At 37.6% G+C, this 18,180-nt stretch overlaps 1 protein-coding gene across 4 annotated transcripts in view; it reads right to left on the bottom strand.

Annotated features, from left to right (window-relative positions):
- The window catches only part of coro2a.L (coronin 2A L homeolog), an 89,914-nt gene that overhangs the window by 18,533 nt on the left and 53,201 nt on the right, over positions 1-18,180 (bottom strand). For 3 of the 4 annotated variants that reach the window (XM_041579524.1, XM_041579532.1, NM_001091471.1), the window contains 4 exon segments: positions 8,645-8,845; positions 6,306-6,422; positions 5,052-5,201; positions 2,741-2,920 (listed from right to left, as the gene is read on the bottom strand). In XM_041579524.1, the coding sequence (XP_041435458.1) occupies positions 2,741-2,920; positions 5,052-5,201; positions 6,306-6,422; positions 8,645-8,845 (648 nt within the window). 4 annotated transcript variants of the gene reach the window in all.

The raw sequence follows: 18,180 nt of genomic DNA on the forward strand, positions 1-18,180 counted from the left end.
CATGCTTAATGATGCCTAATACTGAAAAATAAACACTTTTCCTATAGCCTACTATTCTGTCTCAGGACAAGGCCACAAACAGTCCTTGTCTGTTTTCTGACAATTTGCCTTTCAGTTCTAGGCATGCTCCAAATTTCAGCAGGTACTTAGATTTTCAGGCCAAAAAGTAATGCAGAATTGCTGGTGCCATCATAAAATATAACATATTTCAGCCATGTGTTGTAGGAACAATTGTGTTTGCATTGCAATCAATACTCTTGAAAAGTTAATGGCGTTTTTGAGCCAATGCCAAAATATGCACTGTTATGCATTGTTTGGCATTTGTACGTCCACGGGAACTGCATTTTGGATGGTCTTATTCATTTAAATGTGAATGCATTATTGGTGTATCTATGCTACAGTACCTATGGCATCTTTTTTAAGGCAGCAAAAAATTCATTCATTAATTTAAAATACATTTCCCTTGATATTCTAAAGCAGGAGGAAGGCTATAAGGTACAAAAGAGACAAATTTGTTTTTCTTTAGCACAATACATGATATCATATAATATGAACAGAAACCATCTGTTTCATTTCTCCCTTGCTGAACTATTGGAGTTTACATTGCAGGGTGCCAGCAGTCACTTTACTGCATGGTTGGCCAATAACGTTGCTTTTATAGTTGCTCATAAACAGCAAAGAAAAATGTTAAACTTGGATGTGAAGATATTATACCTCACATCATTTCATATCTATTATATTAACATTTTTCATCAGGTTTAGTGATACAAAAAAAATATTTTATTCCATAATCCAGGTATCAAGAAGATAGAAATGTGCTCGACCTATAGCTTTTATCTATGACACCATATGGTCATAACATACGGCATTTTTGGCTTATGTCTCCACTTTGCACAGGATGCAGCTAAGGCAAGTCACAATAATACTGCCAAACTAAGAAATATCAGAACATTGTTTTTTTTGTCAAGTTCTTAAAGGGACATTATCATCCATCACTAGGCACTGGACCTAACAGGACACCAACTTCCTAGTTTCAGCATAGCAGGCTCTATACCCCTCCTAGTCTATAGTCTATACCCCTAACCATCCACAAAAACAAGTTCTACCAGAAACATAGTAAGCCCTACATTTAGCATACTCCAAGAAACTTTATCTAACTAGGAAAGTATAATGCACCTTCTATGGCTATGACCAGGGGTCTCCAACTTTTTTTTACTTGCGAGCCACACTCAAATGTAGAAAGAGTTTTGGAGCAAGCATGAAAAATATCCCAGGGGATGCCAAATAATGGTTGTGATTTGCTATTTGGTAGCCCTTATGTGGACTGGCAGCCTACAGGAGTCTGTATTTGGCAATACTCCAGGTTTTTATGCAATCAAAACTTGCCTGGAATTCAAAAATAAGCACCTGCTTTGAGGCCACTGGGAGCAACCTCCAAGGGGTTGGTGAGCAACATGTAGCAATTCAAACTGAAATATCAAAAAAAGATCTGTAGGATTTTTCTTTGTCTTGTGACCACAAAGTTTAATCCAGTCACTTGTAGTGGGCCAATTCAAGCCATACTTGTTTTCCCTGTGTAGACTTAACATGATCGAACAGCAGTTACAGCTCGAAATTCTACTGTTCTGCCTTTATTTGTGGCAAAATAAACTACCACTTGGACAAAACTGGCTGAGAGCCTCTAGTTGAAAGTGAATGGAAAGCAGAACTGCAGTCTGGGAATTGCTTAAATCTAAAGAAGAAAAAAACTAAGTAAAAAAAAACAGAAAATAGAAAATAAATGGGCCCCTTATTATACCTGACACCTGGGTATTTACTAAAACCGAAATTTATCCCATCCACGAAATTAACTCATTTATCAAAAAATCACCTACAAAAAGTCAGTGTGGGAAAAGTCTTGACAGTTTGAACAGCTTTTATTTTCGATTTGACGCCCAAATCTTTTTCGAGTTGTCTCCTGAAAACCCAGCCCAGCGCAAATCACAATGCCAAAAATGCTGGATTTAAATCTTGGGCACCCCTAGATCACCCACTCTGCTCACACCTGACCCGCTTGCACACCTCCACCTGCAACCCCCACGTGCTCTCAACTCCCTACTTGCCTAACCCTACCACTCAACTCCCTCACTTAATTTACTGTTCCCTCGATTTCCGACACTGGGGACTTGGCGGGAGATTTAAACAACTGGCAAATTATCCTGTCCAGTCTCCAGGCTAGCATGTTGCCCTCAGCTCTCTGCCCACAAATTTGGGTCTGAATGCCAAGAAACATTTTCAAATTGTAAAAGAGACATCTGCCATTGTCTTCTACAAGACCTTGACAGGTTTTAGCTGGTGTATTTTCAAATTCAGATTTTAATCAGCTTTGTGGTATAATAAAAACTAAAAACTCGAGTTTTCCCCCTATAAAACTCAACCAGAAAAAATCGAGGCTTCATAAATATGCCCCTTTATCTGTTACTGTGCAAAATGGCATCATTACATTAAAAGCAAAGTCTTTCTAGGGTCTTCATATACAGTAAATATATTTTTAAAAATCTAAGAATTTTATTTTATATCTAAAACATGGAATATTACTCCTGCCATAGTACTACATTTTTTGTAATGTAGGTTATACTTATTAAATAATTTTAGAATTCCAATTTTAATGCTGCAAAAAATGGCATCCTATATTATTAAAATACAATAACATACTTCCTGGCAAATAATTCTGATTTACAATGCAGATAGAAATACTAACCTGTATAACAGTCCCTTGGCGAGGGTCAATGACCCTAATTATCCTGTCTTTGCAAGATGTGGCAAGAAGACTACCATCTGTGTTAAATGACATGGAAAGAATCACATCTTTGTGACACTCAATTGTTCTCACTGGACTATAAATTACAGGGTCATCATTGTCAATATTCCATATCATAATCTGCAAAAACAACAATGAACATCATTCAAATTGGTATCATGCATTATAGAAGCGGCAAAGCTGGTAATTGATTTGTACACAGATTAAAATACCAGGCAACAAATCTCAAATGCTACATCATTATGATAAAACAAGTTGACAGGTCACATAATGTTCATAAACATAATTTGGAAATGGTTAAAGAGCAGAAGATTTATTAAGATTTAGTCTGGGTAATTTTAAAGGATATCCAGAAATTCAAATTGTATCACGGTTGCTAGAACCTTTCAGGAGAAGGCTTAAAGTTTTGTGACACACCCATGACTTACGCGTGGGAAATATAAATAGCAAACAAGCTAAAACTCCCACCTTTAAGTAAGCATATCAGGAAAATGTATGTATGTATTCATAATAAGGTAATTTCATTTTGATATTCACAATTCTGCGTCTTTTCTGAAGAATATTTAAAATCTAAAATTTTGTTGAAAAGATAACATTTGAAAACCATTCCACTTTTTTAAAGAACTATGACTAGTAAAATAAGCAGCTTTAAGGTGATCTAAATGTGTGTCCTACTACAACACAGGTAAATAGAATTAACACATTTCTGTGGCCTTTATGTTTCAACGTGGTAAAATGAAATGTAAAGCTTTAATTTTGTTTACCCAAATGCTAGATATACATAAACTAAGCCCTATCGAGTAGGGATATACTTTTTCCTTTGACTTTTTTTAAGTTATTGCAGTATTTTATACTATTCATTTAAAGATGTACAGCACTGAGTATAAATGCAGGGGTGTTTCAGACCTGGAGCTCTGCTTACCACTCCATTTGGTGTCCATATAATGTGCAACCTATAAAGAGTACCCAATAGCGCTCCTCTTCATTCAAGATGGAGTGCCCATGCCTCATGTGCGGCATGCCGTGGCGTACTGCTGTCATCACTCCCTGGTTTGGTACCAAATTCAGAATAAAAGAATGCCAAAGACCCATGTTCAATGCCTCAATATAAGACTTACTGCTGCAAGTTACTGGGTGAACTATATTTGACTGATTCCTGGTTCCTGATCCTTCTGCTTTGATTCCTGACTATGCTCATTGCTGCTTGCCTTGATATCTGCTTGTATATTGACCTTGTGTTTCTTTAATGCCTTGTGTATCATGTATTGGAATATTTCTACCTGCCTGTAATACTGCTTCCTCCTTGAGCCAGACTTCAACACTGTATAAGCCGTCAGGCCTCGACAATGCCTTGACTCATGGCAACAATGCAGCTATATAAATTTAGTGCTTTATAAGTAAAGCTATACATATGTACATATAGCTGTACCTTCAACATTAATATATCCTCATCCAGCTATACATTTTATATTACCAATGCTGTCTCCTACAAAAAGGACATCTGTCTTGTGGAACATGCATCTATTTTACAATACAAACATTTACCTTTCCTCATTTGCTCTCCACCCTCTGGGTTATAGAATACAAGACATTTTAATCACTTGTACTATATGCACCAACTTAAGAGGAACCCTATTAGTGACAAAAAGTAAACATGCACCCAATCCTTAACTGCCCAATCCCATCCCTTACCCAACCCAGTGAATAGTCTCTATTTATATACTCGCACTGACCCACCTATCTGTGACATTGTCAAAGAACAGGTGTATATAAATAGAGACGGCAGAAGCAGGAAGTGGGGCATAACAACATCACAAGCAGGAAGCAGGGAGGCTAAGGGCAGAGTTTGTCAAACACCTGCCTGCGACAAGCTAAAAATGTAAATTAGTCGGCCCAACCCTGGATGACCCGCACCTCACTAAATCCCACAGATCACTTCACAGTTGCAACAATGGGAACCATGACAAGTAGCCCTTGGAATGTGACTGCCACCTAACATGCCAGTTTTACACTGTTATCTCAAGCACATCCCTTTGGAAATTCTTTTAATATTAATCCTTCATTCCTAATCTGAAACCTATGCGAACATGAATTATGATCAGTTGACTTTCAATATCCACTATTTCTTCTGTTCAGTGTGGAAAACAATTATTAAACATACATTATAAGAAAAACATAAAATTTGTTATTAGTTATAACAAAAGCTAGATAAATCTTGCAAAATGGTGAACAAGTATTGAAAATGACTTACTTTGTAATCGTAGCCAGTACTGAAAATGATATTACTGGCAGTTGGATGCCATTCAATGAGGCCAACTCTTCTGGTGTGACCAAGCAGCTCCTTACTAGGATTTGTTAAATTTTTATTTAACAAATGCTTTGGAATCTCCCAAATTTTGACCTGATAGACAAGATTTTGATAAATAATTTGTTTGAAAGTTAGATCTTAAAGATGCAAGTTTTTCTATACTGAAGCTCTTGAATCAAAACATTTTGTTCATCAACTTAGGGGTGTGCCACCACCCTTACCCACCCTGCACTCTTGTAGCCTGCTGCAAACTACTGCCTGAGCCTCCCGGCAGGTGCGGCCCACAAACTATAAATATTTACATGTATGACTAAATCTAATCTTTTAAGTATAGTGTTTATTAGAAACAGATTCTAAAACAACACGACCAGAGTTTATTTAAAGGGGTATTTCACCAAATGCTTTTTCAGTTCAGTTTCTTCAAATACTTTTTTTCCAGGTGCTCCTTACATTTTGCTTTTGAAGCTTTAAGTTTGAAGTAAAATTTTCACCCTTTTATGGTTCCCAGGAGCACCTCAATAAGTGGGGATCACCTAAAACAAAGTCAACCTAACTCCCATCCACAAATTCAACACACCATTAAATAATCAGCTAGAAAAAGTCGGTGCGGGAAAAGTCTAGATAAAATTGAACAAAAATTCGAATTGTACGACTTTATCAGATTTGACGCCCAGCATCTATATTTTCAAATTGTTGCATGAAAACCCCACATTTTTTTGGATGATCGTATGATACCCAGCACAGATCATGACCTCTTCAAATTGTAGAAGGGACATCGCCATTGATTTTTACATGACCTCGACAGGTTTTAGCTGGTGTATTTTCGGATTTCCAGCAGCCTTCGGGTATAAAAATTCAAGTATTTTGTTTCCCTCTAAAAATGTGGGTTTTCCCCTTTAAAAACGAGTCCAGAAAAAAAATCGAGGTTTAATAAATTGGCCCCCTAGAGTCTAAACTCGTAAAGCTTAATAACATTAACTTGATATATTTCTTAATAGCAGAATCCCCAGAACCTACCAAACATGAGCCCTGAGCAGTAACTAACGTCAACTATTACAAGTGATAAGTGATTAGTTGCTGACAAGTAGGAATTAAAGCAATGCACCCCCAGAAAATTACAATTTTTATTTTTGATTTGTTAATTAATTGTACATTTGTAGGAGTTATATTGTGCACAGAGACTTATGATTTCCTTACCGTGGCATCTTCAGAACAAGAGGCTATTACATAGTCATTGAAGGGGTTCCACTTGATGTCCAGCACATTCCCTCTATGACCGCAAACCTTTGGATGATGAGGATCAAGTTTTCCCGACTGTATGTAAAATTCAAACTATTAGTTTAGATCTTTTAACATCTCTGGACTACATATATCAAAAACAAAATATGTATACTTGAAGATTCTTCTAAAAGCTGAAAAGCATATCAGTAGAGAGAAATTAGGCCCTCAAGATGATGTTACACTATAACTCCCAAGATATCACCGACTGCCAAAGCCCAACCCTGTTTAAGAGTTATTTATAGCAGCACTCTTTATCTTTATATGCAATCATTCTTAAATATGAAAGCAAGAAAAAGGCTATAGCTAGAGATATTTATACTTTCTCAAACAAAAACTCATTCCTGGACAATCGCTGCATACTATCAAACCTGATTTTTTGGTACTGAAAACCTTGTCAGCTGATAACCTTCATCATCATGCGCTAAATTACATTTACCAACTTGAAAGTGAAAGATAGCACACCTGCATACATGTTAGTTATTGTTTGCTCATACTTGCTTGATTATTTGCAATATATTTAATCAGAAAATGACCAATGCTGTGTTAATGCAAACCTTTTTTAATAACATCACTACATGCAGCAATTACTGTGCTTTGTGATAGTATACACAAAAACAATGCTAAGTTTTTGCAAACTGCCTCAGTCTTTGGTGATTTTTGTGAAGCTGCCACAAGATGGCTACATTGGGCTATATATATATATATATATATATATATATATATATATATGCATTCAATTAAATCTGACACTAGATTACATTCTATGTCTTGAAGTTGAAAGTTAAAGAATATTTAAACATCATAAATATTGTGTATATTTTGATAAAGGAGTATAACCGACTAGAACAAGAAAACCACACTGATAGTACAGAACTCAATACTTAATATATCATTGTGGATAGTGTTTCTTTCCAAAGTTCTAGTGGGTGTGAGGCACCTTTGTTAAAAGCAGGCACAAAAGAGTAAATAGGGCAGGTACCTACTACTACTGTAGAAGTGTAAAGGTTTTGATCACCTCTACTTCAGGCAGTCCCCATAAGTGTTAATCCAGCCAATAGCACTTGATAGAGGGTGCTGGAGAGCCTGAAGTGGGGGTAGGACTCAGTAGGAGAAGTTAATAAATGGATATATATATATATATGTAATACCTTACTCTAGTAGGAAACATTTGGATTGCATTTCTTATTTGAGCAGCCAGAGGTATTTAAATTAGTGCATGGTTGCCAGGGTAACTTGGACCCTAGCAACCACATTGCTGAAATTGCAAACTGGAGAACTGCTGAATAAAAAGTTAAATTAACACAAATAATAAAAAATGAAAACCAATTGCAAAGTGTCTCGAACTATTACTCTCTACATCATTCTAAACGTTAATTTAAAGGTGAACAACCCCTTTAAGAGGTTATTATTATTATTATAATAGGAGATTCCTGAAGTAAGGCACAATGAGCATCCTTCCTGGAGACTAGTTGGGATGTGGATGCTGCAATGATTTCCACAGACATTTAAAGAGGATAAAAAGGGGTTTAAGAATACACATTTTAAATAGCGCAATACATCATATAATCAATAATTGAAAGTTAAATGAATTACTGGAGACAAAGGATTTCATCTGAATATCCAAGGGTATATTAAAAGAACTTGAAAACTTAACTATGGAAAAATATATAAAATCATAGATAATAAAATGTTTTATAGACTGTCCTTGCACCCCCGCCTAATGGTTTTAAAAAATAGTGGTGAGCACAACTTTCCCTTGTTTGTTATAGACTGTCCATACAGAATCTTGAAGACTGTCTAAATAAATGCAATGATAACGAATCATTGAATGCCTGCTCAATTTATATCCCCTTTTATGTGTCGCAGAAAACCATAAAGACACAGATTTCTAAATATATTCTGACCAAGGATTTATTTTCTTGTTTGTATACTGTACATAAAAATTAAGATCTGTTGATTGTCATTCATCTTGACTTTTTCAGTAATCCAGCTTGTCATCTTGTATAAAATACATCTGTCGTTGGACAGATACCATACAAGGTCAGGCTGTGTATGATTGTGTGCCATCGCTAACACAAAGCTGTGTCAGATAGCATTTTCACATGGGCAGATTATTCAGGCATCTTGGTTATAAACTCTCTTTGTGGTCCAATATTTGACTATACCCCAACTCGAGTTTATTGCAGGCTTACAGCTACAAATGCTGATATAATATTTGCCTATAGTTCCTGGAGCATATGAATGAAAAAGGGTACCTGTTGTATAGGTATAACAAGAAAGGCTCCGCCACCAGCACATTCTGTCACTACAGCAATGAAGATTGGATTTACAGCACAGAAATGGTTGTCTTGTACACTTCTTGTGATAGGAACACAGTCATAGCAGCTCTCCTTGTTTGCAGGCTTACCAAAGACATGACGGTACTTCGAGCTTCGATATTGGGGCTGCCATGACATCTATTGAAATAAAGCACAAAAAAATTATGATTAGACAGAGATTGATTATAATAATTGGTTTCCAACCCAATAACAGTCTGAAATTCAGTACATACATTTTTCATGAGGTTTATAAGCACATCAAATTTCTATTTTGTATAGTCAAACTTCCTCCCATTTTTGTTTATTTATTTAGGAGTGGAAAGTGACACAGGAAGAAAACGGCTGCCTCAAATCTATATATGAAATAAAATATAGATGCATGCCTTACAACTGATATACTGTGAGTATTGTTGCACAATTCCTAACAGAATAGTTCACCTTTAAGTTACAGTTTAATAAGTTAAACTTAGCAACTTTTCCATTAGTCTTTCTAATTTTTTAATGATATGACTCTTCTGCTTCATTCAATCTTTCAAATGCATACCTCCCAACATTTAGAAAAAAGAAAAATGGACTAAAGCATTTGCCATGCATAGCGCAGTGAATTTTTTTACCACGCCCATTTTGTGGCCCCAATCCCTAATTACCATATCCTTTTTACAAAATTTGGTAGGTTATGGAAAGTATATGAACACGTTCCTGTCAATTTTAAGGGTTCAGGTGTTTTGTGATATTACAGTTTTGCTAATGAAGGTGAATTGCCCTTTAAGCTAAAAGTCACAGTTTCCCAAAGAGACCTGCATATCTTATATCATATCATAAATTGCTACAAATGTATCCATGTGCACCTGCCATTCTGGGCTCTCTACCAAAAGCCAATTAAGTTTGAGAAACCTTGTATCTTTTTTTGGCCGTTCAGCACAGGAGATCAAAGAGAAAGTCGGGACATTTCAGTAACAATCCGGGACTGCTGGTTGAGCTGTCAAAATCGAGACTGTCCTGCGAATAACAGGACAGTTGGGAGGTATGTGAATGGGTTTTGCTGGCATTAGCCGTTAAAAACCTTTTGCTGTCTGAAACTACAATTGTATTGTTGTTATTATTACTTTTTATTACTTATCTTTCTATCAGGACCAGATTGTCAAAGTAAGTTCAGAATTTGTTGTTCAGAATGGTTTGAAGAGAACAAGCAGAAGGTCAAAGGTAAAAGGTTTACTTTACATTTTGCTTTAACATTTACGATACTAGTCATATTTCCCTTTAAATATTTTACAGCTGCACTTGCAGTGTACTGTACAAGAATGTTCATACATCCAATTTTATGACTACAGCAGTATAACTCACACAGTGCAATCACATTTTTGATGGTTATCAGAAGACAAGAGAGAACATTTTTGTATATCCTTAAACCAGGTTAGAATCTATTGACTAGAACAGTGTTGTCCAGCTGGAGGCCTGCACTTTAAATGATCCCTACCCAAACATTTATATGACCCTCCTTCTTATAATGGTCCCTACAGACTTCTTTATATGATATCACCATTTTACGATAATAAGTCCACAATATGGAAGACATTGGAGAGCACTAGCCTGTAGTGGGTTTATTTAGGAAGACTGGGAAAATCTGCACAAGGGCAGTAACTTATAGCAGCAGCCAGTGAGAGAGAAGCATTTTTCCACCAGCTGCAGGTAGAAAACAAACATCTGAATGGTTGCCTAAAGCTACTTCCAAGGTGCAAACCGTCCTAGTGTTTCTAAATGAGCCCCACTAGTCCTGGAGACTTACTCTGTAGTATAATTAAGCCTTCATTCATCAGTTCTGAAGTTATAGAGGGTCTCTAGAGATGCAGAAAGATAACAACTGTTTTTACTGGATAAGTATAAAAGATGTGAGTAAATGTTTGATGGTGTCATAGGTAGGTACAGTATTAGGTGATTTGGATTTTCGGAGGTTCATTATGAGATTGGGGATCAGAAGGTTTGGAGCTATTTTGTGACTTTTTGTGAGCAGCAGACACTAAAGCTGTTGAGGATTCATGCGATTTTCAGACCGTGTGTGGAGAGTCCCGACATTTTTCGTCTGGCGGAGATCGGTCGCTTGGTCGATCGGACAGGTTAAAGGATTTCAGTTGGCTGCGGGTAATATCTCTGCATGTATTGCCGATCGTAAGATTTTCAGAGGGAGACTGTCACTAGCTTTGGTCGGACATAACATTCGTACGATTGCTGTCAGGGGCAGAATATCGGCTGATCAGTTCTTTTGTACTTTATTTGATCTGAATGGTGAGTGGCAGGTCGGGAGATGGGGAAGTCCGATCGTACGTTGATTCGTACAATCCGATCTTTGGGTCTGTGGCCAGCTTTAGTACCACCATGCTGAGCCATTCTGGTTTCTAGGTTTCTAGGTTTCATGACCTGTGCATCTAGGCATAGCTGGGAATTCCACTAACCGCCTCTGTGGTTGTTACAAATTACTGTGGTTAGACTTGAACAGCTGTCTTCTCAATCCTATTTCTTTTAGAAAGAAAGTGAGAACTAAATAAATAAGAAGTGGATTTAACATGTATTAAGTTTCTCCATCCTGGTTGAGACTTGTGCTTTTTCCTGTAGAACAGTTTCATTCTTTGCTAGCTAGGGAACGAGAAACAACCTAAATGTAAAGGGGCAGATTCACTAACTTCGAGTGAAGGATTCGAATGAAAAAATTTCGAATTTCGAAGTATTTTTTGGGTACTTCGACCATCGAATTGGTTAAATTCGTTCGAATTCGAACGAAATTGAACGAATCGAAGTAAAAATCGTTCGACTATTCGACCATTCGATAGTCAAAGTACTTTCCCTTTAAAAAAAACTTCGACCCCCTACTTCGGCAGATAAAACCTACCGAAGTCAATGTTAGCCTATGGGGAAGGTCCCCATAGGTTTGCTAACCTTTTTTTGATCGAAGGATTTTCCTTCGATCGTTGGATTAAAATCGTTCGAATCGTTCGATTCGAAGGATTTAATCGTTCGATCGAGCGAAAAATCCTTCGATCGATCGATCGCAGGATTAGCGCTAAATCCTTCGACTTCGATATTCGAAGTCGAAGGATTTCAATTCGAGGGTCGAATTTCGAAGTATTTTTAACTTCGAAATTCGACCCTTAATGAATCTGCCCCAAAGTGTGGGTAGGGGCAGATTTATCAAAATGTGAGTTTAATAAATAAAAACTCACCCATGTTCTTTTCATTCCTATGGGATTTTTAGAATTGTATTTATCAATGGGTGAAAGACTGAACTTGATTACAGTTCTGAGAATCCCATAGGAATGAATAGAAAGTGGGTGAGTTTTTATTTATTAAACGTTAAACTCACATTTTGATAAATCTGCTCTCTAAGGAACAACGGGAACGCAATGGCCTATTATGTATATATACAAATCAGGTAGTCATCACTGAGTGTCATTCTTGACTTTCACACATAAATGGTCCTTAATGTGTTATTTTCAAATGACCTCCAAGCAATCAATGTTTATCTCTATTTTATAAATGTACTTCTTCATACAAGAGTTACATATTCAAATAAACATGTAGTCAAACTCCATATGTGCTTTCACTTGCATAATGGCTTCTCTTGTTCCATCCTTCCACGCATGACAATGTTTTGCACTTCTCTCTTATACCTACAGAGAATTATAGAGGTGGTAGCATAGTGCTTGAGGCTGCTTTTCATCAGAAGGCAATGGGTATCTTGTTGTATAGAAAAAATAATACATGGAAATATAGGGAAACAGTACAAGATAACATGTTTCAGTCTGCAAAAAAGGCTGAAGTTCATCTATCCACAATAGTCCAATCAAAGCCCTTATCTCAATCTAACTATTCATATATTTAATCTGAGAGTGATTCAGCTAACCTGAGCTTCCTGGAGAAACATTCTTGGAAGGATAGGCCAACATTATTTACCATAGCACACAGCTGCTACCTCAAAATACAGTTTCACTTTAGAAAAATGAATTTTGAATTTCAATGCTTAGAAATAAAACATACCGCAGATAAAATATCTTTTAGGTTTAGGATTGTATTTCATTAAATAATCATTATGCTTGCAAATGTATATATTTCACTTAAAGGAGAAGGAAAGGCTGGAGACACTTGGGGGTGCCAAACATTAGGCACCCCCAAGTGATTGTAGCGACTTACCAAAAACCCAGGGCCGGTGCTCCTATCGGGAGAAATCTGCACTGGCCCGGGTTATAGGAGCGAGCACCATGGAGAGATCTACTTCCGTCTTCGCGCAGCTGCACATGCGCATTAGAACTAAAAGCCGAACTTTAACTTTAAAGTCGGCTTTTTCGTTCAAATGCGCATGCATCAGTCCGGGGAAATGCGCAGCTGCACGAAGACGGAAGTAGATATCTCCGTGGTGCTCGCTCCTATAACCCGGGGCCGGTGCAGATTTCTCCTGATAGGAGCACCGGCCCTGGGTTTTTGGTAAGTCGCTACAATCACTTGGGGGTGCCTAACGTTTGGCACCCCCAAGTGTCTCCAGCCTTTCCTTCTCTTTTAAAGGAGATGTAAAGTGTTCCTGCACTTAGGGGTGGCAAATATTAGGCACCCCAAGTGAATGTATTTACTTACTTGAAACCCCAGCAGAAAACTGCACCGCCCCGGGGTTCTTCCAGTGAGCACCACTAATTGATCCTCTTCCGCCTTCCTTTTTCTTCGTGGGGCTGCACATGCACAGTAGAGCGAAAAGCCAAACTTTAACTAAAAAGTCAGCTATTTCGTTCTACTGCACATACGTCTGCCCCGGAAAATTTGATGAAAGAAGAAGCCGGAAGAGGATCGCTCCGTGGTGCTCACTGGAATAACCCCTGCTGATAGGAACACCGGCCTGGGGTTTCAAGTAAGTAAATACAATCACTTGGGGTGCAAAAATACTTTCCTTCTCTTTGCCACAGTACTACAGGTACTTGTGTGTATTGTTACATAAAGTAACATTGATTATTGATAAAATAGTCATTTAATATGTGTGCAAAGCTCTGTGAGTCCTGCACTTATTTTTGTAAATGAGCCCTAGAGTACTTTCTGTTGTCATCAGCATTGAACTTGGCACCTGGGGCCTACCAGGACTGTGGGCAACCAAGGCCAACGACCTGGCTCTGCGTACGTATGTACATACATATGTACATCGAATTTAGAGTATGTACGATTTTATTAGAGTTAAAAAAAAGCTCACATGAATTCGAAATTCAACCTGGGATAAATGGGCCTCCCCATCATGCTGCTTATCTCTCACCATAGACTGCATTAATAACAGGATATAAGAAGGTGCTAATTGTTGTTGTTTATGGAAAATGTCTCACCCAAGTATATAGTAAACCATCTTCTACTCTTTGGTTTGAAACAAACATTTGGAAATGAGAGTTCCTCTATACAACAAACTACACACTCACACTATCTGTCTGTGTCAGTGGAAACAAATAATATATAATATATTTCCCCTTTAAAACTGCAGCGGTAGAGATTGTTCTTGCACAACAGTAAGACCATGCAGAGGAGTAATGAGCTTGTAAAGTAAACAGACCTTGCTGAGATATACTTGTGACCCCAGGGTATCGCCTTGTTACTTCAGTGTTTGCTTAATCAGCACTCGCTGTTCTTGCCAACCAAGTCACATAATCCTACCCCCGGGTCTTTTTTTTTTTATTTCCAAAGATCTGCAGAGCTCACGCATAGTGAAACTCAATGCATGCCGAGTATCCATGAATGTGCATGTATGGCTTTCTCGTTTATGCAACCTTTTCTGGATAAAAACATAAGCTTTTTGTCTTTCAACACACTCAAAAATTTTGTAAATAGATCACCTACTTTCTGAAGCTTTTGTTGGCCGGAGTCACTTTGTTAATTACTGCATTCTTTCATAGCCAAAAACCACAATGTTTATTTGTTTTCTCATTTCGTGTATGTTTTGTAACCAAGCACTCAACATTATAGCACTTACGTAAAGAAAGGTGATTCATGAACAGGTTAGTAATCAAACCCCAGGAAAAGTTTAAATTGTGTTTAGCTTTCAGATGCTAAAAATACAATATTAAATAAGGTAAGTACTTTTAAAGAAAACTGAATTATTTTAGAATGAAAAACTGCTTTCAGTAAAGCATTAAGGGAGTTATGTAATAATAAGCCAGATTCAATTCAGTGAGAAAAAGGTATCTCATGGTTTAGCACTTGGAAAGTTATGGACGAGATTCAATTTGAGGAGAAAAAACTTTTCTCCTAATTCAGTTCCAGTTTTTTCCCATGTAATAGTGAGATGTTTTTCTGGCATGAATTGCATCTCAAATTGAATCTCATTCGTGACTTCTCACTGAATTGAATCTCATACCTCCAAATTGTCCCGTTTTTAGCTGGACAGTCCCGATTTTGACAGCTCAATCCACAGTCCCAGATTGTTACTGAAATGTCCCGACTTTCTCTTTGATCTCCTGCACTGAAGAGCCAAAAAAAGATACAACATTTCTATATTAATTGGTTTTTGGAGGGAGCCTAGAACAGCCACCAGGCCACTTGAATACTTTTGTAACAATTTAAGATAAGCAAATAAGTAATTGTAACAATTTAAGATAAGCAGGTCTCCTGGGGAAACTGACTTGCAGCTTAAAGGGCAATTCACCTTCATTAGCAAAACAGTAATAACACACAGAAACATGTTCAAACGCTCATAACCTGACACATTTTGTAAAATGAACATGGTAATTAGGGGGTGTGGTCACAAAATGGGCGTGGTCAAACTATTTTTCTACACTGTCCTTCTTTCTATTTCAAAGATGCTGGGAGGTATGGAATCTGGCCCAAAATGCTCTAAGTTTGCCCAGGAGCAGTAACCCATAGCAACCAATCAGCAGGTAGACTTTACCAGTCACCTATTTAAAAGCAACCATCTTATTGGTTGCTATGGGTTACTGCTCCTGGGCAAATGTAGTGCCTTTTATTACACATGGGGGTATGTCTATGGTCACACTGGGCTGATTCTAGGCTGCATAAATTATGCTTTGCACAATTACTTATCTGGAACCTTCCTCCAATCTTCTTTCAGCAAAAGAAGGTCCAGTCTACGGAGTTCACCGACGCCATCTTCTTCCAAGCGATCTTCTTCCTGCTTTGACCGGCACATGCGCAATAGGAGCATTTCGCTGGTACGATCTACTGCGCATGCGCCAAAAGTCACGAAATCGGAAAACTTCATGACTTTTGGCGCATGCTCCTACTGCGCATTCACCAAAACTCCGTTCAAAGCAGGAAGAAGATTGCGTGGAAGAAGATGTCGTCTGTAAACTCCGTGGACTGGACCTGCGCAGAAGGGTAAGTAACAAGTTAGGGGCATTTGCCCAGCGGGACGGGTAGGCCAGGGGGGAGGAGGGAGGGTGGGCAACACACGGGAGGGGGGGAGGGTTTTTGCGCCGACTAGGTTTCCTTCTCCTTTAAGTCCTGCCCACCTCCTCAGCTAGCCTCACTAAAACAATGTAACTATATTTTGTTATATTTTGCAAAATAACTAGGGATGCATCGAATCCATTATTTTGGAACTCCCAAATCCTTGGTGAAAAGATTTGGCCGAATACCGAACCCAATCTGAATGATAATTTGCATATGCAAAAAATTTTTTTTACTTCCTTGTTTTGTGACAAAAAGTCACGAGATTTCCCTCGCATATGCAAATTAGGATTCTGATTCTGTTTGGTTGGGCAGAAGGATTCGGCCGAATCTGAATCCTGCTGAAAAAGCCAGAATCCTGGCTGAATCCTCCTGGATTCTGTGCATCCCTAAAAAAACGCCCATAAACTCTAATGTACAGTAAGAAAAAATGGTGCTAGGTTTGATTCAATCAGAATTTTTAAAAATGATTTCCTTTTTCACTGTAATAATAAAATAGTACCTTAAACTTGATCCAAACAAATATATAATTAATCCTTATTGGAAGCAAAACAAACCTATTGGCTTCATTTAATATTTACATGATTTTCTAGTACACTTAAGGTATTAAGATCCAAATTACCGAAAGATCCGTTATCTGGAAAACCCCGGGTCCCAAGCATTCTGGATAACAGGTCCCATACCTGTACATGTAATTGTTTTAAAAAGCAGTGTATGTCTAGCTCTGACTGTTGAAACAATGTTGCAAGTCAACTAATAAAAGCTAAATAATAATAAATAATAAGACCTGAATTCTGTTTTATGAGTCAGGCCCAGAGAACATAAAGGAATCAACATACACCGCTTTTGACAGCAAATGCATACAAATAACCCTAAAACAATTGACGTTTTTGAAAAATCAAACATATTTCAAAATTGCTAAAATTATATTTTCTAGTATTATGTGAACAATTAATTTTTGAGGAGAGGATTCCTCAGAGAAGCAATAATCTGGGGAGGGCGGCACTCATTTATGCCTTGCTATTTTCTCTGTTTATTTAAATGGAAATGTAATAAATATGGTTTGCTTGCTGTAAATGTTTTAAAGGTGTGTCAGTAGAAGTAGGAGGAGGGATTTATTTGGGTTAAATGATTAAAAAAATGAAAAAAGAATTGATCGTACTGGCAGACAGGTCTGAGCAAAATGTCATTCCTGAGATAACTCAGCTGCTTCAACAAGCAGGGCAAAGGGCTGGTAACACTACATGTTGAAAAATATGAGATACAGACTAAATGTCAAGGACTAGAGACATAGTTGAGAGTTTTTAGAGTTGCTACATGTATAGGAGTTTAAAAAGTGTTCACTTCTGACACAAATCTGGTCCAACAGGTTTCCTGAAGGAAAAATGAAATTAACAGTATAATTACTGTCATTCAGAACTACTTTTATATTAATACAGTTCATTTTTTGTTGTAGTGGGTATCACTGACCAGCTGGTGGTGAGGCATGCATCAAAAAACAGACCCTTATTTAGCCTGGGGTAGCTATGGCCTGAAACAATGACTACCTATACTGTACATGTAAGCAGTAGCACTCCAGTTGCAGTCTATACCAAGACTATTCAGGAGGTTGTTGCACTCATCTCTGTGTTTACTATATTAGGCTTTAAAGGAACATTTCAGTATAAAAATTGGGTAAATAGATAGGCTGTGCAAAATAAAAAATTGTTCTAATATAATTAGTTAGCCAAAGATGTAATCTATAAAGGCTGGGGTGATTGAATGTCTAACATAACAGAACACTACTTGCTTTTCAGCTCTATAACTATGAGTTAGTCAGCGACTTTAAGGGGGGCCACATGGGACATAACTGCTCAGTGAGTTTGCAATTGATCCTCAGCATTCAGCTCAGATTCAAAAGCAAATAGTTATTACCCATGTGACCCCCCCCCTCAAGTCACTGATTGGCTACTGCCTGGTAACCAATCAGTGGAAACCAAGAGAGCTACAAAGCAGGAAGTAGTGTTCTGGCTGTTATGTTAGACATCCAGTCACTCCAGCCTTTATACATTACA

This window comes from Xenopus laevis, chromosome 1L (assembly GCF_017654675.1).
Source record: "Xenopus laevis strain J_2021 chromosome 1L, Xenopus_laevis_v10.1, whole genome shotgun sequence".
Classification (NCBI taxonomy): Eukaryota; Metazoa; Chordata; class Amphibia; order Anura; family Pipidae; genus Xenopus; species Xenopus laevis.